Raw genomic sequence first — 21,098 nt, 5'->3', positions numbered from 1 at the left:
GTTCACCCCGTGTTTGGCTGAGCTGAGTGCCCCGTTACGCGGTCTGCTGAAGCCTTCTACTGAGTTCCTATGGCATCACGACCACACTGCTGCTTTCAACGCCATCAAGGATGAGCTGGTATCCTTGGCGACCCTGTCTTATTTCCAAGTAGGATCCGAACTCCGCCTGGAAACGGACGCATCCAAACTGAAAGGTCTAGGCTTCGTCTTGTGGCAGAAACAAGACACCGGATGGCGCATCATCCAGTGTGGCAGTCGGTATCTCAGTGACACAGAGTCCCGCTACGCAGTGATCGAGCTCGAACTCCTGGCCATCGTCTGGGCTGTCAAGAAGTGCAAGCTGTTCTTGTCCGGCACCCAGTTTCGTGTCATCACTGATCACCGCTCATTGGTGCCCATTATCAATGCATACTCGCTTGATCAAATTGAGAACCCACGTTTGCTCAGAATGATGCTCAAGCTCCAGTCGTTCCAACTCTGTGCTGAGTGGCGGAAAGGTGCTGACAACGCCTTTGCCGATGCATTGTCTCGGAACCCAGTTGACCTCCCTTCCCCGACGGACCAGTATGGTGAAGCCCCCGCATTGGCTAACCTCGGCATCCGTGCCTGTCTCCGTCGTGATGAAGATGGGCTGATCACTGACCTCCGGTTCCAAGCCGTCCATGATGCTGCTGCCGCTGACTCTGACTATCAGCTACTGCTCCAGCACGTGCAAGATGGATTCCCCAATGATCAGCGTGATTTGCCTGATGCTCTGCGTTCATTCTGGAACGGACGAGAGCACCTATCAGTGGCCAACGGTATTGTCTTGAAAGGTCAACGGATCGTTGTGCCCGTGTCCCTCCGTCAACATGTTCTCCAAGATCTCCACGCCTCCCACCAGGGTATTGTACGTACCAAGGCTAGAGCACGTCAGGTGGTGTATTGGCCCAAGTTGAGCCAAGATCTGGAGACACTGATCCGCGCATGCCCTACGTGTCGGGAACGCCAAGCATCGCTCCCGAGGGAACCGCTGCTCAACGATCGTCACCCGACTCTGCCATTTGAGCACACCAGCGCAGATCTATTCACTTGCCAAGGCCGTGAATTTCTCGTCTATGTAGATCGCTTATCCGGATGGCCATGCCTCGCACCGACCGGTACCACGACGTCCTCACACGATGTGATCGTCCATTTGCGCCGTTGGTTCCCAGATGTTGGTGTGCCGTCTGTTCTGTGCACTGATGGTGGCCCCCAGTTTGCGTCCCACCAATTTGCCGAGTTCTGTCGCCGCTGGCAGATTTCCCATGTTATGTCTACACCGCACTTCCCTCAGAGCAATGGTCACGCAGAGGCTGGTGTAAAGGCGATGAAGACACTTGTTCACAAGACGACCACCAATGGCCGCCTTGATGTGGACGCATTCCAACGCGGGCTGTTAGAATGGCGTAACACTCCGAGGTCTGATGGCATCAGCCCCGCACAAAAGCTGTATGGCCGACCTCTGTCGTCATTTGTGCTTGCGCATCACCGTAGCTTCTCGTCCGAATGGCAGACCCTCGCCGACGACACAGATGCAGCTCCTCCGTCTGCTCCGGCTCAATTCGATGTCTCTGCTCGCCCGTTGTCCGAGCTCCGTATCGGCACCCATGTGGACGTGCAGGACCCCCGGTCGAAGCTGTGGTGTAAGCGTGGTGTTATCGTTGGTGTTGGTCGTCACCGTGATTACTACGTGAAGTTAACTAGTGGAAGAGTGTACTGGCGTAACCGGCGTTTTCTCCGCCCGTTCATTCCCCTTGTGCCTGCTACCCCTGATGGTACTGTGCCTGCCAATCCACCCGCTGATCAACCTGCTCCTGTAGCTCCACGTCGCAGCACTCGCAACCGCCGTGCTACTGACCGTTTGGACATTTCTTCCACAAAAGGACAGTCCTATGTTTGATTTCTGTCGCATTTCTACTGCTTTCCGTGTTCTTGCAGTCACATATTTCTTTATTTGATTTCTCTTGTTAGATCATACTGTTCTCGTTATCCAGTATAATCTCGAAGGGGCGTGTGATGTATATGCATACTACGCTCGCGCTCCTGTCTTTGTGCTGCATGCTCGCGCATACATGTTGTGATGTCATGCGTACGCTATAATACTGATTGGATGCATGCATGCCCACCAGCTGTGATTTGAGCTGTTCTCAGTCTTCTTGTTGTTCTTGAGCTTGAGTCTCCACATTTAGTTTCGTCTCTACTCTTGTCATTCATATCTAGGAAGTACCAATAATAATTCAGAACCTATAACCAGTCTTTAGATTCATATCATCAACTACGGTATACAACTCAGATTTGTGGGCGTGTAGCTTCCCCAATTTTTGTTGAGCAGGCAGAAGCTTTATTCGGACCTGTTGACCAACCTCATAACCACAGTTAGCTTCTTGAGGCACTCCTCCTTCAGCACTCCTTGTTCGAACTTACACTTGCCGAAACACGCTGTCCATGTGTTCTACCGTACGCGGAGGCCTCAATCCTGCAGGCTGAGGCACTGTGAACTTCTCTGGCCTGTTCGGATGCTGGTGAAACAACAGTTCGTATGGAGAGTGTCCAGTAGTAGCATTTCTCGACATATTATGGGCATATTGCACCACGCACAAACTGCTTCAGGCCATACCGCTGTGTTGACCTCACACACACACACCGCACATTATCGATGAGTTGATTTTGGCGCTCCACTTAACCGTTTGACTGGGCATGGTTGGGACTGCTGAGTGCTTGCCGCATGCCAATTGCTGTACACATTTCGCGGAAGACAGCTCCATTGAAATGCGAGCCACGGTCACTCTGCACAGTTTCTGGGATATCGAAAACTGTTACCCAGCGCTCCAACAAGACCACGGCGGCCGTCTCCGCCGTGCACCCCACCGTTGGAATCAACATCGCATAGCGGGTCAGCACGTCCTGAATTGCCAGGATATACCGACACTTCTCTGGTACCGATGGTTGGAAGGGGCCAACAAAATCAATCTGAATCCGAGACAATGGCGCCTTTGGAATATCCATCGTCTCTAGCTGCATCTTGTCTGGTTGCTTGGGGCGCATGTGACGCTGGCACGCCTCACATCCTTGTACGTATGTCGCCATCCTTGGACATAAACGGCCACCATACAATATCTCGTATGCGATTGTATGTTCTGTTTCTTCCCATGTGACCACTCAGTGGTGCATCGTGCACCAATTCCACAAACCTCCTGTGCACAGACTGCGGTAGAACCACTACCATCATCTTTCTGCGACCTAGCGGCTCCTGTTGTGTCGATCTCCCTTTTGATTCTGTGTAGCGCAAGATTCCGCTATTGCCAATACTCAGTCGTGACCTTTTCCTCAGTACACACTTGGCTTCTTCCTCGAGCACCCTTACCGAGCCCGGCGCTTTCAGCTCTTTCATCACTGGGCCCAGTGCCGGGCATTTCAGCTGTTCTTCGACTATTTCCTGGGTCGAGAACAGCAGCGTCAGTTGGTGATACCATCCTGCCTTCTCTCTTCCTATTGCATGCTGAGACAATGCATCACTTCTTGGCAGGTTGCAGTGGCCAATCCTCGACAGGTAGTCTGCCATACTCAATTCGGGTGATGTACCGGCTTCATTTTGAACTGCTGCAGATAGTCCAGCCATCGTGCCCTACGACCATGGAGCTCATCCATGGACAAGCTGTTGATCCACTTAAGAGCTGCATGATCCGTGATTAGGTCGAATGGCTGGCTGGCCAGGTAGACCCAGAACTTCTTTATTGCTAAAACCACTGCGAGCAGCTCCCGGTCCGTCACTGGATAGTTCCCCTCTGCCTTTGTTAATGAATGGTGATAGAATGCTACCGGCGCTAACTGCTTACCATCTCGTTGCTGTGCTAACATTGCGCCTGTTCCGACGTCCGATGCATTTGTGCAGTGGCTGCTCCAGAGCTGAGTGAGCCGGGTAAACGACCCGGTTGGGCGCCGCTTAGACACGGTTGAAAATAGAGTACCGGGTCACCTGTGACCCGGCTGGTACTTTACACGTTCGAATTAGCTTTATAATACTAATAATAACTTTAATAGGATGACCCAAAGGCTGACCGCCTATCGTGGGGTCCGTCGCATTGAAGGATGATGGTACAATAGAGTACAGATTGGGAAAGGGGGGACTACGATGAACAGGGTAACGACATGCCAGCGAGTAGACCTGAATACTGACAACTTTTGAAAGGACTGACTACATGGCTTGATGTGTGACAGATCATGCAGAGGCACACGTCAAAGTGAAAGTAGTCAATATCCAATGTATGGCAGTGCACGTGCTCAGTTCGAGCTTGATCGTTGAGGTGTTGTTTTTGGAAATGGAGCCTCCACTGAAGAGGCGAATCCACCATGTCCACATGCCCTGCTTCCAGGACTCCAGAGCATGTGACTCGGCTGGTCAGAGACAGCGCCAGGTACATGTGCGCCCGACTCCGACCCGGTTGAAATGGTTGTGCCAGGTACATGTGTACCCGGCTGTCCTACTATCCTAGAGCAGACACTGCTGTGACAAGAACGAACGGCCTGTTCATGTCTGGTAACTGCAGTACTGGGGCTGAGGCAACTTGTTGCTTTAGCATGTCAAACGATTTGATAGGTTTTTCACTCCATTGAAGAAGCATGCTCCCTGAGCCCTTCATCATTTCGTAAAGTGGTTTAGCAATTTTGGCCATGCCTGGAATCCAGCGCCCATGGCTTTCCGGAGCAGAGTCACTGTTGTCGGTCTTGGTGTGTGTTATAGATTGATCTATTATTATTATTTAAATTTAGTTGTACGATCTACGATCTACGTTCTGCTACGTGTGTCGTTCTACGTGTGTTCTACGTGTGTCGTTCTACCCTCCTTTGATGCATGCATGACGAAAAGTGACAATGTCTTACCTCATTATGAATCAGTCTTCTTCTGCATTACGTCTGCATGGCTGACGTGTGTCTTACTTTGGTACGAGCTGACGAGGCCTATACTGTTGTGTCATAGCGCCATTAGTGCCACGACAGCACTGACGTGTCTCTGCTGCTTATCTCTCCGTGATTGCCATTATACATGTTCACTTCTAAATTATCCTAGAACAAACCAGATGGTGTTTCCTGCTGTGGTATACGCGAGTTGCATGGAATGAATCTTGCGTGCGTACGTTATAACAGTGTGCGGAGCAACGCCTGGACTCTGGCGTCTGATATGCATATTGTACCTGCTGCAATCATGTGTCCCAGGAACTCTACCTCGCGTACTCCAAAACAGCACTTGTCAGGGTTCAACAGCACTCCTGCCGACCTGAGCTTGGTGAGAACCTCGCGCAAACGGTTGCCGTGCTCTTTCCAGTTTCGGCCCCAAACCACCACATCATCTAGGTAGCAGAGCGCAGCTGCCCAATTCAGTTGGCCCAGTATGGCCGACATCAGTCTCTGAAATGTGGCTCCCGACAGGCCAAACGGAGTTCCATGACCTGTCCATTGATACTGGCCATCCGGTGTGACGAAGGCAGTTTTTGCCGCATCCTCACCACACATCAGCATTTGGTAATAGCCAGACTTCAAATCCACCGTGGAACCGAACTGTGCTTCTGTTAGCTGATCCACCGGGTCATCTATCAAAGGTAGCGGGTGATGGTGGGGGTGGCTTGCTGCGTTTAGCCTCCGATAGTCCCTAGCCAATCTCAGTCGTCCGTTCTTGTGCCGAGCAGCTACTATCGGCGCAGTCCATTGTGATGTAGATTCTCGAATCAGTCCCTGCTGAATCAGGTATTGGACTTCCTCTCGCACCTCTTTCCGTGTGTCCTGTGCCAACCTGCGCGGTCTCGACCATTGTGGAGCCGAGTCATTCTTGAGGTGGATTCTGTGCTGGATTGTCGTTTTGCTGTTGGGAGCTGATCACCCTCTGCCCAAAACACGCTGCTGTACTCATTGACCAGGTTATGAATTTCCTGCTTCTTGCTGGTATGCAGATTTTCAACAGTTTTGTATCTGGTAACCTCCCGTCGCTTCCCTTCTGCTCCCAGCGAGCTCTGTAGCGAGACCTCAAATTCAGCACGTGCTATGCCAACAACTCTCCCTTTGGCTGCCTCCACTTCACTGTCCCCGGCATTGACCATACATACTGTCGCACAGGAGGAAGCCGGTCTGAGCCGACAGCACATTGCTCTGACTCTGACATTGCTACCGGTAGAACTTGGCTCTAGGAAGTACTCAGCATCGGGCGTATGGCCACGGAGTGTGCACGGGACCAATGCTTCCTCACCCGGCCTGATCTTGGTCGTGTCTTTCACCACCACTCTGCACACTCCGGTTGGATGATTGGCTCTGTCCAATGACCTTGAGTTACGATAGACTGGCTCCAGCTTCAGGCGACTTCCCTGTGTTATCGGGGTGCTCCGTGGCCAGTCCCAGGTCTGCTTGCCTAGCCGACTCAAAAAGTCGGCCCCACCGATCATGGGCACGACCAGGTCAGTCACAACATGGAATGGGTGGTTAGTAACAATGACCTTACCCAAGCGAACTGTCATTCTCAGGACACCCTCCATCTTGATTTCATTGCCGGATGCTGCTCTTGGGTTTGATTGCGATTGTCAAAATTTGTGAGGAGCGTAAGGGACCAACGTTTAAAGGAAGAGTTGCAAGTGCACGGTTTCATAAAGGAGGAGTCGAGTACGGCAAGGACGTACGAGGAAATTCTTTCCAAGGCCACAAGACTCGAGTCGTGCTGGAGGGCAGCAGAGAATAGAAGAACTGGACAGCAAAGTGTAAACATACTGAGGACGGATTCAACTGTGGAAGCGTTAAGGAGCCAGATCGAGGAGCTGACTGATCAGGTAGCGGCATTGCGGTCGCCCTCGGCACGGGCACCTCAAGCAAGGAGGCAGCTGGTACTGTGGGTCACAGACCCACAGAGGCGGGTGGCGAGATTGCCCAGCGAGAAAGCGGGAGGCGCCTACCTGGAGGCCACACACCCAGGCTGAGCGTCGTGCTGCTAACCGGAAGGATTTTCGTTAAAGCCCCACCGGTCCTAGGTGCAGGACGGCGGTAGCAGTGGGCAACCAACATTACAGACACAGCCAAGTATCCATGGTGCCAGTGAATTGTCACGCAGCCCTTTTGTGCGGGCCCAGCTGGCAGGCCAGGAGGTAAGTATGCTGCTGGACACCGGTGCTGATATCAGTTTGATCAGAAGGGGACACCTCGGTGATCGTCACGGTCCAGCTCTCACAGTAACCACTGTACGTTGAAGAGAACGGATCAACAGGTAGTCCGACTATGTGAACGTCCACAGTTGCTCTCTGGACTGCTTGCATCGCCTCCCGCGGTAATCTTTCTCTATTACCTGACGATGGACAAGTGCCGAAACGTTGTAAAGATACTGGAACTGGTTCGGATGTGATGTGCAGCGCTATGGGAATGGGTATGTCCACCCGAAATCTTTTCACAGATGAAGCTGCAGGAAGCCTCAGCCCTTCTTAAAAATATTCACACGTGTAAATTTCACTGCTGTTGTTCTTAGTGTTATTTCTCTAACTTAGATTTTCTATAATCGTTCAATTTTGTTTCAGTGTCCTTTAGTACAACGACGATTCCTGATGAATGTTGTACGAAAACTTGTTTGATCCATATTTTTTCTCCGCACCATTTCTTCATATTTTCAACGTTTTATTGCACATCCCTGCTTGACAGCGGAAGGATTCTTCCCAGCCGTGCTGCGACCCACAGTTAATAGGGAACTCGTGGCCTGGCACGAGGAAAACATGGATGCAGTGAATGGGAATTTCGGTCTTTGACCACATGCTGGTGAGCTGATCTACTCACCTCCCACCGCTTTAGGAGCTGCGTCTGTGCCTTGATCCTTGAAGGGTGGTGGCGTTCCTACGGATGCGGAAAATTTGGCCTCTATATAGAGAAACCGAGTCTCACGAGAACCGTGAATTTTTTTATTGCACATCGTCTCTACCGTTTTAACATTGCATGAATAAACTACACAAATGTCGGTTTAGTTCATGTTATTGATTGCGGTTATGAAATAATATTAGTAATATTTACTGGCTCAGTATCAGAGTCAAATCCTTCTAAACATGATGGACTTCTTATACAAACTGCACTAGCCAGTAAAGGGTTAACATTAAACTGGAACTGGTCCCGATAGCATAAAGATGAATATGGAAAGAAAGAAGGAAAGTGCCGCTTAAATTTCGGATAACACGTTGGTGCACACTTGAAACTGGCTGCTGCCACTGATCCATGGCGGGACCAACGTTCAATCTCACCTTCGCAGGTAGGAACTGGTCCATCCCATGTATAATTATGTTGACAGGTAAGAAAGCTGCTTCCCTCTAAGTTGTATCCATTGAAGCAGAAAAAATGAATTTTCTCGTTTGGTCTTGCAGGATAAGACCTTGGCAGTTTCCGTGGAAAATACCAGATGACAGGTTCGAGGCAACCCACTGGAAACAACAAGATAGATGGGGGAGGAGAAGGGACGAGTCGGTTAGCATACGGTTTAAACGAATCACCCCGTCAATACGGACCCAGACCATTGATCTGCTGCAGTTCCCGCATTTCCACGATTATATGTGTCGTGTCGCACTTTTTTACATTAAAAAATCAAGGGTAAAAAAGGGGCGCGACTTAAAATCGAGCATGAATTACCACTGGAATGAATATTATCGAAAAAATATGTCTCAAAACTGAAAAATGGGATGCGACTTATAATCGAGTGTGAATTATAGTCGAGTGGGACTTATAATCGAGTGTGACTTATAATCAAGTTCGACATAATCAAGTTCGACTTATAATCGGGGGAAATACGGTAGCCGGTAATTAACTAACTTACTTTATTCGGAGTTGCAATAAAATAATTCTGACTTTACGTTCGAACCCTCTGAGGACTATCATGAATGTCCAAGATTCCTACAGGGTACGCACAGAGGTGCGCAACAGTCCCGTGTTATGGAATCTCTTAGGACGGACCCTTGAGAACCACAATCTCGTCTGCATGCTCCCTTGATCCCTCACGACCACACACTCAAGCACCCAAATACAGCTTGTTTACAGGACTAAAGTCTAAAAAGAAAGTAAAGAAGATCTACAAAAGACAGCCTGATGCCGCGAGGTTCATGCTCTCACCGCGCATCAAAGGACCAGAGAGAAAAGGGCGCACGGCATGATCAGATCTGATTAGCGATTCAAAGCGAGTGAACATATCATAGCTAAATTATTCGAATCTTTCCAAAAACTACGAAGTAAAAACATCAGTACGTTTAGAGAATTAGAACAAGATCGAAGGAGAAGAGTGAGTACTTTAGAATGAACTGCAAATCATTCAATTCAATTGTACCCAGTATGCATTTGAAATTTATATAATTTCACTCACCAGCTTTGGAATTTCTTCATCATGGTCTCTTTGGATAGCTACATGTCTCCTATTTCCAATTATCGCTGTTGCGCAAGGGTTTATAAAACTGAAAGACTTTTCATGTCTACTTTTTGTTGCTGTTTTTGGTTTATTTTGTATAGGCTGGCGAAGTGCCTACGTCACGTTGCCTGAAAACTCATAGTTACACGTAGTTACTTGGCCAAGCGGTGACAAACAAAAGTCGCGTCACCTGCACTTGTCGTGTTTCCAACGGTCACCTCATCACTTTGACTGGGGCGCGCTGGTGCAAGATCGTGACTTCAAATTTTGTTTTACTTCAAGAAGTTTCTTCTGTGCTCTCAAGCCATTGTCCAGTGTTTTCCTGCTGAGTCTTCACCAGCACCTTAGAGATAGGATTTCTGATTTTCGCTTGTCGCTGGACAAGGAAACGAGCCCAGAGTTGGTTGGTCTCGGAACTAAAAGAAATCATCAATCGCTGCGATAGAAAAACAGAGACGGCCATCATTGCTTCTTGGCCGGCGACTACATGTAAAGCCGAACGACAGTGCAGGCACAGCAGTGGCCAAGCAAAAAATCAGCTACAGCTTCTCCTTCTCTACACAGCGAAAACTATAAACTCGACGACAAGTAGTAGTTTATTTGAATAGATCGTCTCACCCGCGCCCTCCTCAGTCAAAAATGATGCTGGGGTTGTGTTCACTGTAAACATGACAAATGCAGGTGACTCGACTTTTGTTTGTCACCGCTTGGCCAAGTAACTACGCGTTGTGTTGCGTTTTCCTGTGGACTTTGTTGCTTTGATTTGACTGCATTTGCAGTGTTCCGGGGTGATAATGGACTGTAACCGATCACGGTTTGCCAGTGTTATCTTGGTCACACACGTGCAAATGTTTACACGTCGTGTGAATGGCCTATAAACGGATGTACACATGTGAGCGAGCTAGGTAGAAATGGTGACTCACGCACTGTGCTTTCGAGGTACAGCGCTTGAAGCGTAAAATGTGTACTGGAGGGGAATCCCCTAGTGCATTAACAAGAGTATGCAACTGTGGTTAGGGGTCAGTGCGCGGCGCGCTGCCTTCATTACGTAACTTGCCTTCATCACGCGCTGAAAGCATACATTCAAACTCACAATTTCTCGTACGAGCCCATCCGATTTTGCTCGATTCGTTCCAGTACCTACCCAATCTCTAAATTTTGGCGCATGAACTCCAGTTCCGTACGCAAGTCCATTTTAAACCAGAGGGAAATCGCGGTGTTTGATTTTCCGCAGTGCGCGGACTGCAGCTGAATGATGTAATGAAGGCAGCGCGCCGCACATCTGGCCCATAGAAAAGAGATCACAGTTGCATACTCTTGTTTATGGACTCTTGATTGTACGGTGTGCTGGAGGAGAATCCCCTAGCTGTGTTGAGTCATGGTACTGTGTGCTGGAGGGGAATACCCTAGCTGTATTGAGTCGTGGTACTGTGTGCTGGAGGGGAATACCCTGGCTGTATTGAGTCGTGGTACTGTGTGCTGGAGGGGAATACCCTAGCTGTGTTGAGTCATGGTACTGTGTGCTGGAGGGGAATCCCCTAGCTGTATTGAGTCATGGTACTGTGCGCTGGAGGGGATTCCCCTTCAGCACACAGTCTGCGTGTCAAAAGCATGTACATCGAGAGTAGAGTGCGTACATCACCATCTCATACCTACCCCGTCCCGTTTACACAGTGATGCAAGCCCCGTCTGGCCAAATACAGACAGTCGTATGATAGCAAGCAGACTCACCTGCTGTGCAATTGAGTCCATTGCCAGAAAAATGTTGATTGCAGGCGCATGTGTATGACCCGACTGTGTTTGAGCATGTAGCATTGGCGTCACACCGATGCAAGCCCGTGGCGCATTCATCTTCATCTGAGGTCACATGATAAAACAAGTTATGCTATGCTATCTATATTTCACTTCGCCGTAGTTGCTTGTTTCCTGTGCATCGAGAATTATGCCTCAGCTTCTTGCCTATGATAACTATGTATAATGTTATGAAGGTTTTAACTCTTCAGGGGCGTCGAACACGGTACGGTCACTACGGTATTGACCGTGCCACGTTTTTGCCCCAGGTACCCATGAATCAATAAATACACTGATCTAGACTCTGAATTTCCAAAATTTTCCGCTCCGCCATCCCTCACCCACGAGTAAACTGTACTTCCGATGACTGACCGTACCACACTAAAATACCTCCCGACGCCCCTGCGCTTGCAGTGCCAAGAACAAGATAACTCGTCCTGGAACAACCACCCTGAACGGCCAAGAACAAGATAACTCGTCCTGGAACAACCACCCTGAATGGCCAAGAACAAGATAACTCGTCCTTGAACAACCACCCTGAACGGCCAAGAGCAAGATAACTCGTCCTGGAACAACCAACCTGAACGGCCAAGAACAAGATAACTCGTCCTGGAACAACCACCCTGAACGGCCAAGAACAAGATAACTCGTCCTGGAACAACCACCCTGAACGCCCAAGAACAAGACAACTCGTCCTGGAACAACCACCCTGAACGGCCAAGAACAAGATAACTCGTCCTGGAGCAACCACCCTGAACGGCCAAGAACAAGATAACTCGTCCTGGAACAACCACCCTGAACGGCCAACAACAAGATAACTCGTCCTGGAACAACCACCCTGAATGGCCAAGAACAAGATAACTCGTCCTGGAACAACCACCCTGAACGGCCAAGAACAAGATAACTCGTCCTGGAGCAACCACCCTGAACGCCCAAGGACAAGATAACTCGTCCTGGAACAACCACCCTGAACGGCCAAGAGCAAGATAACTCATCCTGGAACAACCACCCTGAACGGCCAAGAACAAGATAACTCGTCCTGGAACAACCACCCTGAACGGCCAAGAACAAGATAACTCGTCCTGGAACAACCACCCTGAACGCCCAAGAACAAGATAACTCGTCCTGGAACAACCACCCTGAATGGCCAAGAACAAGAAAACTCGTCCTGGAACATCCACCCTGACCGGCCAAGAACAAGATAACTCGTCCTGGAACAACCACCCTGAACGGCCAAGAACAAGATAACTCGTCCTGGAACAACCACCCTGAACGGCCAAGAACAAGATTACTCGTACTGGAACAACCACCCTGAACGGCCAAGAACAAGATAACTCGTCCTGGAACAACCACCCTGAGCGGCCAAGAACAAGATAACTCGTCCTGGAACAACCACCCTGAACGGCCAAGAACAAGATAACTCGTCCTGGAGCAACCACCCTGAACGTCCAAGGACAAGATAACTCGTCCTGGAACAACCACCCTGAACGGCCAAGAACAAGATAACTCGTCCTGGAACAACCACCCTGAACGGCCAAGAACAAGATAACTCGTCCTGGAACAACCACCCTGAACAGCCAAGAAAAAGATAACTCGTCCTGGAGCAACCACCCTGAACGGCCAAGGACAAGATAACTCGTCCTGGAACAACCACCCTGAACGGCCAAGAGCAAGATAACTCGTCCTGGAACAACCACCCTGAACGGCCAAGAACAAGATAACTCGTCCTGGAGCAACCACCCTGAACGGCCAAGAACAAGATAACTCGTCCTGGAACAACCACCCTGAACGGCCAAGAACAAGATAACTCGTCCTGGAACAACCACCCTGAACGGCCAAGAACAAGATAACTCCTCCTGGAGCAACCACCCTGAACGTCTAAGAACAAGATAACTCGTCCTGGAACAACCACCCTGAACGTCTAAGAACAAGATAACTCGTCCTGGAACAACCACCCTGAACGGCCAAGAACAAGATAACTCGTCCTGGAACAACCACCCTGAACGGCCAAGAACAAGATAACTCGTCCTGGAACAACCACCCTGAACGGCCAAGAACAAGATAACTCGTCCTGGAACAACCACCCTGAACGGCCAAGAACAAGATAACTCCTCCTGGAACAACCACCCTGAACGTCTAAGAACAAGATAACTCGTCCTGGAACAACCACCCTGAACGGCCAAGAACAAGATAACTCGTCCTGGAACAACCACCCTGAACGGCCAAGAACAAGATAACTCGTCCTGGAACAACCACCCTGAACGGCCAAGAACAAGATAACTCGTCCTGGAACAACCACCCTGAACGGCCAAGAACAAGATAACTCGTCCTGGAACAACCACCCTGAACGGCCAAGAACAAGATAACTCGTCCTGGAACAACCACCCTGAACGGCCAAGAACAAGATAACTCGTCCTGGAACAACCACCCTGAACGGCCAAGAACAAGATAACTCCTCCTGGAACAACCACCCTGAACGTCTAAGAACAAGATAACTCGTCCTGGAACAACCACCCTGAACGGCCAAGAACAAGATAACTCCTCCTGGAACAACCACCCTGAACGGCCAAGAACAAGATCACTGGTACTGTTACACATACAGGTAGCAATTGTGTCCGAGTGTACAACAGCACTACTATAAAGGCACGTTGTAGCGGCATTCAAAGTGGTTCGTAGGCCGGTCTCCTGTGCCTGCATAGCACTGAGCATTATGAATCGACAGCGGAGATTCTCAGCCTTCCAGAGAGCCTAAAATGATGAAAAATAGGGTTGCTGGTGATTGAAATGGCGATATTTTTTAGTACCAAGTATGCGCATCATTATGTTTGAGAACTAACAAGATGTTAGAAGACCTGTCCCCTCACCCCTTGCATTGCCTCCCACCACCCTGTCCCCTACCCGTAAACTGATATGGGAGAGCTCTGTGCCAGAACTTTGCAGCCTAGAGAGCGTGTGTGGGCAGGCGTTTGTTTACCGCCATATTGCCAGGTGTGTCTTTACCACCATATTTATCATCCAGTGGTGTCATGGCCTTTCAGATGCTGTGTGTGATAAAGCTTGTGAGTGGACATGCCTTCCATAGCTTTAAACATGTGTTGATGGTGGGCAAGTTGGCCAGGGTGCTAATCTTACAGACCGGACTGGTTCCGGCGGGCGTGACTTGTCACGACGACTATTCATCATGTAGATTCTGAGTGTGCAGTTTAGCAGTAGTAGTGAAGTCAGTTTATGGGTAGGGGACAGGGGGGTGGGAGACAATGCAAGGGGTGAGAGGGCGGGTCTTATAACATCTTGTTAGTTCCTAAACATATGCTGCTCATACAAATAATGTACACATAGCGTACACATAGCGTACACATAACGTACACATAATGTACACATAGCGTACACATAGCGTACACATAACGTACACATAATGTACACATAGCGTACACATAGCGCACACATAACGTACACATGACGTACAGACAATAACATACTACTCATACCCATTCCGACCGTTGTTTTACATCTGTTGCTGTTGAGACTGTGGCAAGCGAAACAGCTGACAGAAGGAATATCCATAACAAGTAGCCCATACCACATCGCTAAGGCCAAAACCCAAAAAAAGGCTTGTTTCGGGTTGGCAACCCCTCAAAAAGAAGACTCGGTCGGCCGGAATGAAACATTTTTTGGATCCTTTTTTTGGTTCCTCAATCATTGTGGTATTGATGGACAAGAGCACCTACACATGTACATTGTACATATATCATGGCAAGGATCAATGTCAAAGCTGACTGACTCACTGCTCTTGTATGGCATGTGGTGTATTCCTGTTTTCGTACATCCTGAGAAATCAAGCAAACAGTTCGAGTGCTTGCAGCTCCCTTATACTAGCTCGAATCTACACCGGAGGTTTTCGAGCCGACAGCTGAGAATATCTGCTACCTTGTAGGTATTTCGATTTTGGAATTCGGTCGAGATGTGACTGACTGTTGACTCGTTGAGTGCACTTGCACACATGGCATTGGCACTGTTCGTATACATTTGGGAAAAAATGGCCCGGTCGGCTGACCGGAAACAAGATCAATATTTGTTTTGGCCGAATAGGAATTTTCGATGTGTGTGTGTGCGTGTGTGTGTGTGTGTGTGTGTGTGTGTTTGTGTGCGTGCGTGTGTGCGTGCAGATTTTGTTTGGAAGGTTGAGTAGTCGTCGCCCTCCTTGTGGCCCCCGGCGGCGCTGGAAAGACGTTGTCCATAGAGACATGAAGGCATCTGGCGTGGATTCATGGGTTCAGAATGCGCAAGACCGGCAACACTGGAGGATGTTCCTTGCTGAGCCACCACCGCACGCAGATGATCCGCCACCTTTGCGCTGTTTGTTTTGTGCCAGAGACTTCCGCCACCGTAACGACATGGCCCGACACAAGTGAATTGCCCAGCGGAAGTTGCCCGTCTCACAACAGAAGGGTGCCAGGCAATGTATGAAGTGCATGCGGTGGTTGAAGAGCGCTGGAGATCTGGCTGTGCATCGCTGTCCTGTGTCCACGGGTGTCCCTGCTGCATCTTTTTGCCATGAATCTGACTCTTTTCGATGTGATGTTTGTCGCCGATCTTTCCGCTCCCGTTCTGGTTTGAACCGTCATCACTGTGACCTTGCGAAACGGATGTCGCGTGCAGCCAGGAACAACTGCCGTCATGAATGCAAGCATTGCGAAAGGCAGTCCTCAAGGCTACAGGACTTGCAACGCCATGCCCAATTCTGTTGACTTTGCGATTTCTCTCTCTTCTCTTCTCTTTTGTTGTTGTCTCCCGCTTCGTGAGCGGCGTTGCCCAATAGGGTAGCTGTACATAATAGTAGTAGTAGTAGTAGTAGTAGTAGTAGTAGTAGTAGTAGTAGTAGTAGTAGTAGTAGTAGTAGTAGTAGTAGTAGTAGTAGTAGTAGTAGTAGTAGTAGTAGTAGTAGTAGTAGTAGTAGTAGTAGTAGTAGTAGTAGTAGTAGTAGTAGTAGTAGTAGTAGTAGTAGTAGTAGTAGTAGTAGTAGTAGTAGTAGTAGTAGTAGTAGTAGTAGTAGTAGTAGTAGTAGTAGTAGTAGTAGTAGTAGTAGTAGTAGTAGTAGTAGTAGTAGTAGTAGTAGTAGTAGTAGTAGTAGTAGTAGTAGTCATACCGCCGTCATACCGCCGCAACAGGATGAATTTCACGACGATGTGCAGGTTGCGGGCAGCCTGAGCGTGATAGTACCTGACAGACATTTGCCCAACATTGCCCCATGATAATGAATTCTTGAGTTTTTGGACATTGTATTGCATTGCTGCTCCATCTACATGGCTGTATTTGTGTTTCACATCTCCATTTCAAGTTTCCTAATAAAGATTGTGTCAAGTAGTAGTAGTAGTAGTAGTAGTAGTAGTAGTAGTAGTAGTAGTAGTAGTAGTAGTAGTAGTAGTAGTAGTAGTAGTAGTAGTAGTAGTAGTAGTAGTAGTAGTAGTAGTAGTAGTAGTAGTAGTAGTAGTAGTAGTAGTAGTAGTAGTAGTAGTAGTAGTAGTAGTAGTAGTAGTAGTAGTAGTAGTAGTAGTAGTAGTAGTAGTAGTAGTAGTAGTAGTAGTAGTAGTAGTAGTAGTAGTAGTAGTAGTAGTAGTAGTAGTAGTAGTAGTAGTAGTAGTAGTAGTAGTAGTAGTAGTAGTAGTAGTAGTAGTAGTAGTAGTAGTAGTAGTAGTAGTAGTAGTAGTAGTAGTAGTAGTAGTAGTAGTAGTAGTAGTAGTAGTAGTAGTAGTAGTAGTAGTAGTAGTAGTAGTAGTAGTAGTAGTAGTAGTAGTAGTAGTAGTAGTAGTAGTAGTAGTAGTAGTAGTAGTAGTAGTAGTAGTAGTAGTAGTAGTAGTAGTAGTAGTAGTAGTAGTAGTAGTAGTAGTAGTAGTAGTAGTAGTAGTAGTAGTAGTAGTAGTAGTAGTAGTAGTAGTAGTAGTAGTAGTAGTAGTAGTAGTAGTAGTAGTAGTAGTAGTAGTAGTAGTAGTAGTAGTAGTAGTAGTAGTAGTAGTAGTAGTAGTAGTAGTAGTAGTAGTAGTAGTAGTAGTAGTAGTAGTAGTAGTAGTAGTAGTAGTAGTAGTAGTAGTAGTAGTAGTAGTAGTAGTAGTAGTAGTAGTAGTAGTAGTAGTAGTAGTAGTAGTAGTAGTAGTAGTAGTAGTAGTAGTAGTAGTAGTAGTAGTAGTAGTAGTAGTAGTAGTAGTAGTAGTAGTAGTAGTAGTAGTAGTAGTAGTAGTAGTAGTAGTAGTAGTAGTAGTAGTAGTAGTAGTAGTAGTAGTAGTAGTAGTAGTAGTAGTAGTAGTAGTAGTAGTAGTAGTAGTAGTAGTAGTAGTAGTAGTAGTAGTAGTAGTAGTAGTAGTAGTAGTAGTAGTAGTAGTAGTAGTAGTAGTAGTAGTAGTAGTAGTAGTAGTAGTAGTAGTAGTAGTAGTAGTAGTAGTAGTAGTAGTAGTAGTAGTAGTAGTAGTAGTAGTAGTAGTAGTAGTAGTAGTAGTAGTAGTAGTAGTAGTAGTAGTAGTAGTAGTAGTAGTAGTAGTAGTAGTAGTAGTAGTAGTAGTAGTAGTAGTAGTAGTAGTAGTAGTAGTAGTAGTAGTAGTAGTAGTAGTAGTAGTAGTAGTAGTAGTAGTAGTAGTAGTAGTAGTAGTAGTAGTAGTAGTAGTAGTAGTAGTAGTAGTAGTAGTAGTAGTAGTAGTAGTAGTAGTAGTAGTAGTAGTAGTAGTAGTAGTAGTAGTAGTAGTAGTAGTAGTAGTAGTAGTAGTAGTAGTAGTAGTAGTAGTAGTAGTAGTAGTAGTAGTAGTAGTAGTAGTAGTAGTAGTAGTAGTAGTAGTAGTAGTAGTAGTAGTAGTAGTAGTAGTAGTAGTAGTAGTAGTAGTAGTAGTAGTAGTAGTAGTAGTAGTAGTAGTAGTAGTAGTAGTAGTAGTAGTAGTAGTAGTAGTAGTAGTAGTAGTAGTAGTAGTAGTAGTAGTAGTAGTAGTAGTAGTAGTAGTAGTAGTAGTAGTAGTAGTAGTAGTAGTAGTAGTAGTAGTAGTAGTAGTAGTAGTAGTAGTAGTAGTAGTAGTAGTAGTAGTAGTAGTAGTAGTAGTAGTAGTAGTAGTAGTAGTAGTAGTAGTAGTAGTAGTAGTAGTAGTAGTAGTAGTAGTAGTAGTAGTAGTAGTAGTAGTAGTAGTAGTAGTAGTAGTAGTAGTAGTAGTAGTAGTAGTAGTAGTAGTAGTAGTAGTAGTAGTAGTAGTAGTAGTAGTAGTAGTAGTAGTAGTAGTAGTAGTAGTAGTAGTAGTAGTAGTAGTAGTAGTAGTAGTAGTAGTAGTAGTAGTAGTAGTAGTAGTAGTAGTAGTAGTAGTAGTAGTAGTAGTAGTAGTAGTAGTAGTAGTAGTAGTAGTAGTAGTAGTAGTAGTAGTAGTAGTAGTAGTAGTAGTAGTAGTAGTAGTAGTAGTAGTAGTAGTAGTAGTAGTAGTAGTAGTAGTAGTAGTAGTAGTAGTAGTAGTAGTAGTAGTAGTAGTAGTAGTAGTAGTAGTAGTAGTAGTAGTAGTAGTAGTAGTAGTAGTAGTAGTAGTAGTAGTAGTAGTAGTAGTAGTAGTAGTAGTAGTAGTAGTAGTAGTAGTAGTAGTAGTAGTAGTAGTAGTAGTAGTAGTAGTAGTAGTAGTAGTAGTAGTAGTAGTAGTAGTAGTAGTAGTAGTAGTAGTAGTAGTAGTAGTAGTAGTAGTAGTAGTAGTAGTAGTAGTAGTAGTAGTAGTAGTAGTAGTAGTAGTAGTAGTAGTAGTAGTAGTAGTAGTAGTAGTAGTAGTAGTAGTAGTAGTAGTAGTAGTAGTAGTAGTAGTAGTAGTAGTAGTAGTAGTAGTAGTAGTAGTAGTAGTAGTAGTAGTAGTAGTAGTAGTAGTAGTAGTAGTAGTAGTAGTAGTAGTAGTAGTAGTAGTAGTAGTAGTAGTAGTAGTAGTAGTAGTAGTAGTAGTAGTAGTAGTAGTAGTAGTAGTAGTAGTAGTAGTAGTAGTAGTAGTAGTAGTAGTAGTAGTAGTAGTAGTAGTAGTAGTAGTAGTAGTAGTAGTAGTAGTAGTAGTAGTAGTAGTAGTAGTAGTAGTAGTAGTAGTAGTAGTAGTAGTAGTAGTAGTAGTAGTAGTAGTAGTAGTAGTAGTAGTAGTAGTAGTAGTAGTAGTAGTAGTAGTAGTAGTAGTAGTAGTAGTAGTAGTAGTAGTAGTAGTAGTAGTAGTAGTAGTAGTAGTAGTAGTAGTAGTAGTAGTAGTAGTAGTAGTAGTAGTAGTAGTAGTAGTAGTAGTAGTAGTAGTAGTAGTAGTAGTAGTAGTAGTAGTAGTAGTAGTAGTAGTAGTAGTAGTAGTCATACCGCCGTCATACCGCCGCAACAGGATGAATTTCACGACGATGTGCAGGTTGCGGGCAGCCTGAGCGTGATAGTACCTGACAGACATTTGCCCAACATTGCCCCATGATAATGAATTCTTGAGTTTTTGGACATTGTATTGCATTGCTGCTCCATCTACATGGCTGTATTTGTGTTTCACATCTCCATTTCAAGTTTCCTAATAAAGATTGTGTCAAGTAGTAGTAGTAGTAGTAGTAGTAGTAGTAGTAGTAGTAGTAGTAGTAGTAGTAGTAGTAGTAGTAGTAGTAGTAGTAGTAGTAGTAGTAGTAGTAGTAGTAGTAGTAGTAGTAGTAGTAGTAGTAGTAGTAGTAGTAGTAGTAGTAGTAGTAGTAGTAGTAGTAGTAGTAGTAGTAGTAGTAGTAGTAGTAGTAGTAGTAGTAGTAGTAGTAGTAGTAGTAGTAGTAGTAGTAGTAGTAGTAGTAGTAGTAGTAGTAGTAGTAGTAGTAGTAGTAGTAGTAGTAGTAGTAGTAGTAGTAGTAGTAGTAGTAGTAGTAGTAGTAGTAGTAGTAGTAGTAGTAGTAGTAGTAGTAGTAGTAGTAGTAGTAGTAGTAGTAGTAGTAGTAGTAGTAGTAGTAGTAGTAGTAGTAGTAGTAGTAGTAGTAGTAGTAGTAGTAGTAGTAGTAGTAGTAGTAGTAGTAGTAGTAGTAGTAGTAGTAGTAGTAGTAGTAGTAGTAGTAGTAGTAGTAGTAGTAGTAGTAGTAGTAGTAGTAGTAGTAGTAGTAGTAGTAGTAGTAGTAGTAGTAGTAGTAGTAGTAGTAGTAGTAGTAGTAGTAGTAGTAGTAGTAGTAGTAGTAGTAGTAGTAGTAGTAGTAGTAGTAGTAGTAGTAGTAGTAGTAGTAGTAGTAGTAGTAGTAGTAGTAGTAGTAGTAGTAGTAGTAGTAGTAGTAGTAGTAGTAGTAGTAGTAGTAGTAGTAGTAGTAGTAGTAGTAGTAGTAGTAGTAGTAGTAGTAGTAGTAGTAGTAGTAGTAGTAGTAGTAGTAGTAGTAGTAGTAGTAGTAGTAGTAGTAGTAGTAGTAGTAGTAGTAGTAGTAGTAGTAGTAGTAGTAGTAGTAGTAGTAGTAGTAGTAGTAGTAGTAGTAGTAGTAGTAGTAGTAGTAGTAGTAGTAGTAGTAGTAGTAGTAGTAGTAGTAGTAGTAGTAGTAGTAGTAGTAGTAGTAGTAGTAGTAGTAGTAGTAGTAGTAGTAGTAGTAGTAGTAGTAGTAGTAGTAGTAGTAGTAGTAGTAGTAGTAGTAGTAGTAGTAGTAGTAGTAGTAGTAGTAGTAGTAGTAGTAGTAGTAGTAGTAGTAGTAGTAGTAGTAGTAGTAGTAGTAGTAGTAGTAGTAGTAGTAGTAGTAGTAGTAGTAGTAGTAGTAGTAGTAGTAGTAGTAGTAGTAGTAGTAGTAGTAGTAGTAGTAGTAGTAGTAGTAGTAGTAGTAGTAGTAGTAGTAGTAGTAGTAGTAGTAGTAGTAGTAGTAGTAGTAGTAGTAGTAGTAGTAGTAGTAGTAGTAGTAGTAGTAGTAGTAGTAGTAGTAGTAGTAG

At 45.9% G+C, this 21,098-nt stretch overlaps 4 protein-coding genes across 4 annotated transcripts in view; 2 read left to right on the top strand and 2 right to left on the bottom strand.

Annotated features, from left to right (window-relative positions):
- Positions 1-2,700: 2,700 nt before the first annotated feature.
- Positions 2,701-3,108, bottom strand: LOC135813138 (uncharacterized protein K02A2.6-like). The gene has a single exon (XM_065326355.1). It carries the CDS (start codon positions 3,106-3,108, stop codon positions 2,701-2,703), a length of 408 nt encoding a protein of 135 aa, XP_065182427.1.
- Positions 3,109-7,100: 3,992 nt separating this feature from the next.
- The window catches only part of LOC135813137 (uncharacterized), a 31,987-nt gene continuing 17,989 nt past the window's right edge, over positions 7,101-21,098 (bottom strand). The window contains exons 5-7 of the mRNA XM_065326354.1: positions 11,153-11,278; positions 8,274-8,450; positions 7,101-7,339 (exon numbers count right to left, since the gene is read on the bottom strand). Coding sequence (XP_065182426.1) covers positions 7,101-7,339; positions 8,274-8,450; positions 11,153-11,278 — 542 coding nt within the window. The remainder of the gene's footprint in view (positions 7,340-8,273; positions 8,451-11,152; positions 11,279-21,098) is intronic.
- LOC135812379 (uncharacterized protein DDB_G0271670-like) lies at positions 15,457-17,268 on the top strand (the record flags this gene model as incomplete). Its single annotated transcript, XM_065325754.1, has 3 exons — positions 15,457-15,620; positions 16,032-16,362; positions 16,564-17,268. Coding segments are annotated over exons 1-3 (1,200 nt in total), but the record flags the coding sequence as incomplete, so codon positions are not given.
- On the top strand, positions 18,490-19,458 carry LOC135812796 (uncharacterized protein DDB_G0271670-like; the record flags this gene model as incomplete). The annotated part of the gene is made up of 1 exon (XM_065326016.1): positions 18,490-19,458. A coding segment is annotated over one exon (969 nt), but the record flags the coding sequence as incomplete, so codon positions are not given.

Source organism: Sycon ciliatum, chromosome 3 (genome assembly GCF_964019385.1).
Source record: "Sycon ciliatum chromosome 3, ocSycCili1.1, whole genome shotgun sequence".
Classification (NCBI taxonomy): domain Eukaryota; kingdom Metazoa; phylum Porifera; class Calcarea; order Leucosolenida; family Sycettidae; genus Sycon; species Sycon ciliatum.
Note: the sequence above shows the minus strand (reverse complement) of the source record. Positions and strands in the feature narration are given on the sequence as shown.